Source organism: Penaeus vannamei, chromosome 18 (genome assembly GCF_042767895.1).
Source record: "Penaeus vannamei isolate JL-2024 chromosome 18, ASM4276789v1, whole genome shotgun sequence".
Classification (NCBI taxonomy): Eukaryota; Metazoa; Arthropoda; class Malacostraca; order Decapoda; family Penaeidae; genus Penaeus; species Penaeus vannamei.
In genome coordinates this window covers 6,015,748-6,018,247 of record NC_091566.1, presented here as the reverse complement: position 1 = coordinate 6,018,247, position 2,500 = coordinate 6,015,748, and the positions used below count along the sequence as shown (strand labels likewise).

The following is a 2,500-nucleotide window of genomic DNA, read 5'->3' as shown; positions in this document are numbered from 1 at the left end:
CTCCTACATCCTTACCCACGCCCTTACCTATGCCCCTCACCCGCGCCCTTACCTGCGCCCTTACCTATGCCCTCACCTGCGCCCCTCATCCGCGCCTTCACTTGCACCCCTCACCCACGCCCCTCCCCAGTACCCTCACCCACCCCCCCCACTTACGCCCCTCCCCCGCGCCCTCACCTGCACCCTTCACCTACGCCCTCACTTACGCCCTCACCTGCGCCCCTATCTGCGCCTTCATTTACGCCCTTACCTATGGCTTCACCTACGCCCCTCACCTGCACCCTTACCTATGCCCTCACCTACACCCTCACCTGCGCTCTCACTTACGCCCCTCACCCGCGCCTTCACTTGCACCCCTCACCTACGCCCCTCACCAGTACCGTCACCTACACCCCTCACTTACGCCCCTCACCCGCGCCCTCACCTGCACCCTTCACCTACGCCCTCACTTACGCCCTCACCTGCGCCCCTATCTGCGCCTTCATTTACGCCCTTACCTATGCCTTCACCTACGCCCCTCACCTGCACCCTTACCTATGCCCTCACCTACACCCTCACCTGCGCTCTCACTTACGCCCCTCACCCGCGCCCTCACCCACGCCCTCACCTTCCGCCCTCACCCACGCCCATCCAAAGCAAGTCTAACCGACCCCCTTCTCCTGGCAGAGTCGAGGATGCTTGGCTGCGAGCGATGTCCAGCAGCGTCGGCGGCCTCGACCTCCCTCACGCCGATGGTCCTGGTGGCGGCGGTGGCACTGGCCCTCCCCCTGCCCCACCTGGCTTCCCCCTCCCCCCCTAGGGCCACCGCCGCCTGTGACGTCACGGAGTACACGTGCGAGCAGGGCGGCTGCGTCTCCCTCAGCCAGTACTGCGACGGCGTGGCGCACTGTCCCGACTACACGGACGAGCCGCTCGGGTGCACAGGTGGGCGGGGTCGCTCTCTCGCGCTGTTTTTGTTTCGGCTTTTTTTTTTTTTTTTTTTTTTTGGGGGGGGTTGTTATTTTTTTGTTATTTTTGTTGTTTTGTTGGTTTGTTATTGTTATTTTGTTGTTGTTGTTTTGTTGGTTTGTTATTGTTATTTTTTATTATTTTTGTTGTTTTGTTGGTTTGTTATTGTTATTTTTGTTGTTGTTGTTGTTTTGTTGGTTTGTTATTGTTATCTTGTTGTTATTGTTGTTTTGTTGGTTTGTTATTTGTTGTTGTTTTGTTGTTTTGTTGGTTTGTTACTGTTATTTTTGTTGTTGTTGTTGTTTTTGTTGGTTTGTTATTGTTTTCTTGTTGTTGTTGTTGTTTTGTTGGTTTGTTATTGTTATTTTGTTGTTATTTTTGTTGTTTTGTTGGTTTGTTATTGTTATTTTTTTCTTATTTTTGTTGTTTTGTTGGTTTGTTATTGTTATCTTTTTGTTATTTTTGTTGTTTTGTTGGTTTAATATTGTTTATTTTGTTTTTATTTTTGTTGTTTTTGTTGGTTTGTTATTGTTATTTTTTTGTTATTTTTGTTGTTTTGTTGGTTTGTTATTGTTATTTTGTTATTGTTTTGTTGGTTTGTTATTGTTATTTTTTGTTATTTTTGTTGTTGTTTTGGTTTTTGTTATTGTTATTTATTTTGCTATTTTGTTGTTTTGTTGGTTTCTTATTGTTATTTTTTGTTATTTTTGTTGTTTTGTTGGTTCGTTATTGTTATTTTTTGTTATTTTTGTTGTTTTGTTGGCTTGTTATTGTTATTGCTAGCATTGTCAATAACGGTATTGAGATATTACTCTTACTTTTACATTTTTTTCGTTATCATTGTCATTGTTCTTGTTATTATTACTATAAACATTATTTCTTTTGTTTTTCTTATTATCAATGTTACTGTCATTATTGATATTATTGTTATTATTATTATTATTATTATAATTATTATTATTATTATTATTACTATTAGTTTCATTATTAATATTATTATCGTTACTACTATTATTATTATTGTTATTATTATTATTATGAAGATGATGAGGAGGAGGATAATGGAAATCATTATTATTATGGTTATCATAAATATCACTGTTATCATTATCTTCATCATCATCATCATTATCATTGTTACTATTGTTTTTGCTGTTATTGATATTATTGTTATCTTTATCATCATTATTATCATCATATACATAATAATAATAATTATTATTATTTTTATTATTATTAACATTATCATTACTAATAACATTATTATTAACATCATTATTATCATTAATAATTAATAATCATTACCATAATTGTTATTACTATTCCTATTACTATTATTATTATCATTATCATTATTACTGTTATTATCATTATTACAATGATAATGATATTGATAATAATAAAGATGGTTATGATAACGATTATTGGTGTTATTATTTTCATCATTGTTATTATCATTATTATTTTTGTTATTATTATTATTATTATTATTATTATTATTATTATTATTATTATTATTATTATTATTATTATTATTATTATTATTATTATT

General features: G+C 37.0%; 1 protein-coding gene across 2 annotated transcripts in view; it reads left to right on the top strand.

The window, feature by feature from the left end:
• LOC113818007 (uncharacterized) overlaps nucleotides 1-2,500 on the top strand; it is a 146,877-nt gene that overhangs the window by 118,696 nt on the left and 25,681 nt on the right. The window contains exon 3 of one of the 2 annotated variants that reach the window (XM_070132780.1): nucleotides 667-924. In XM_070132780.1, the coding sequence (XP_069988881.1) occupies nucleotides 675-924 (250 nt within the window). In that variant the 5' untranslated portion in view covers nucleotides 667-674. Of the gene's footprint in view, nucleotides 1-666; nucleotides 925-2,500 lie in introns of those variants that run through there. The other variant, XM_070132781.1, reaches the window with a different exon arrangement.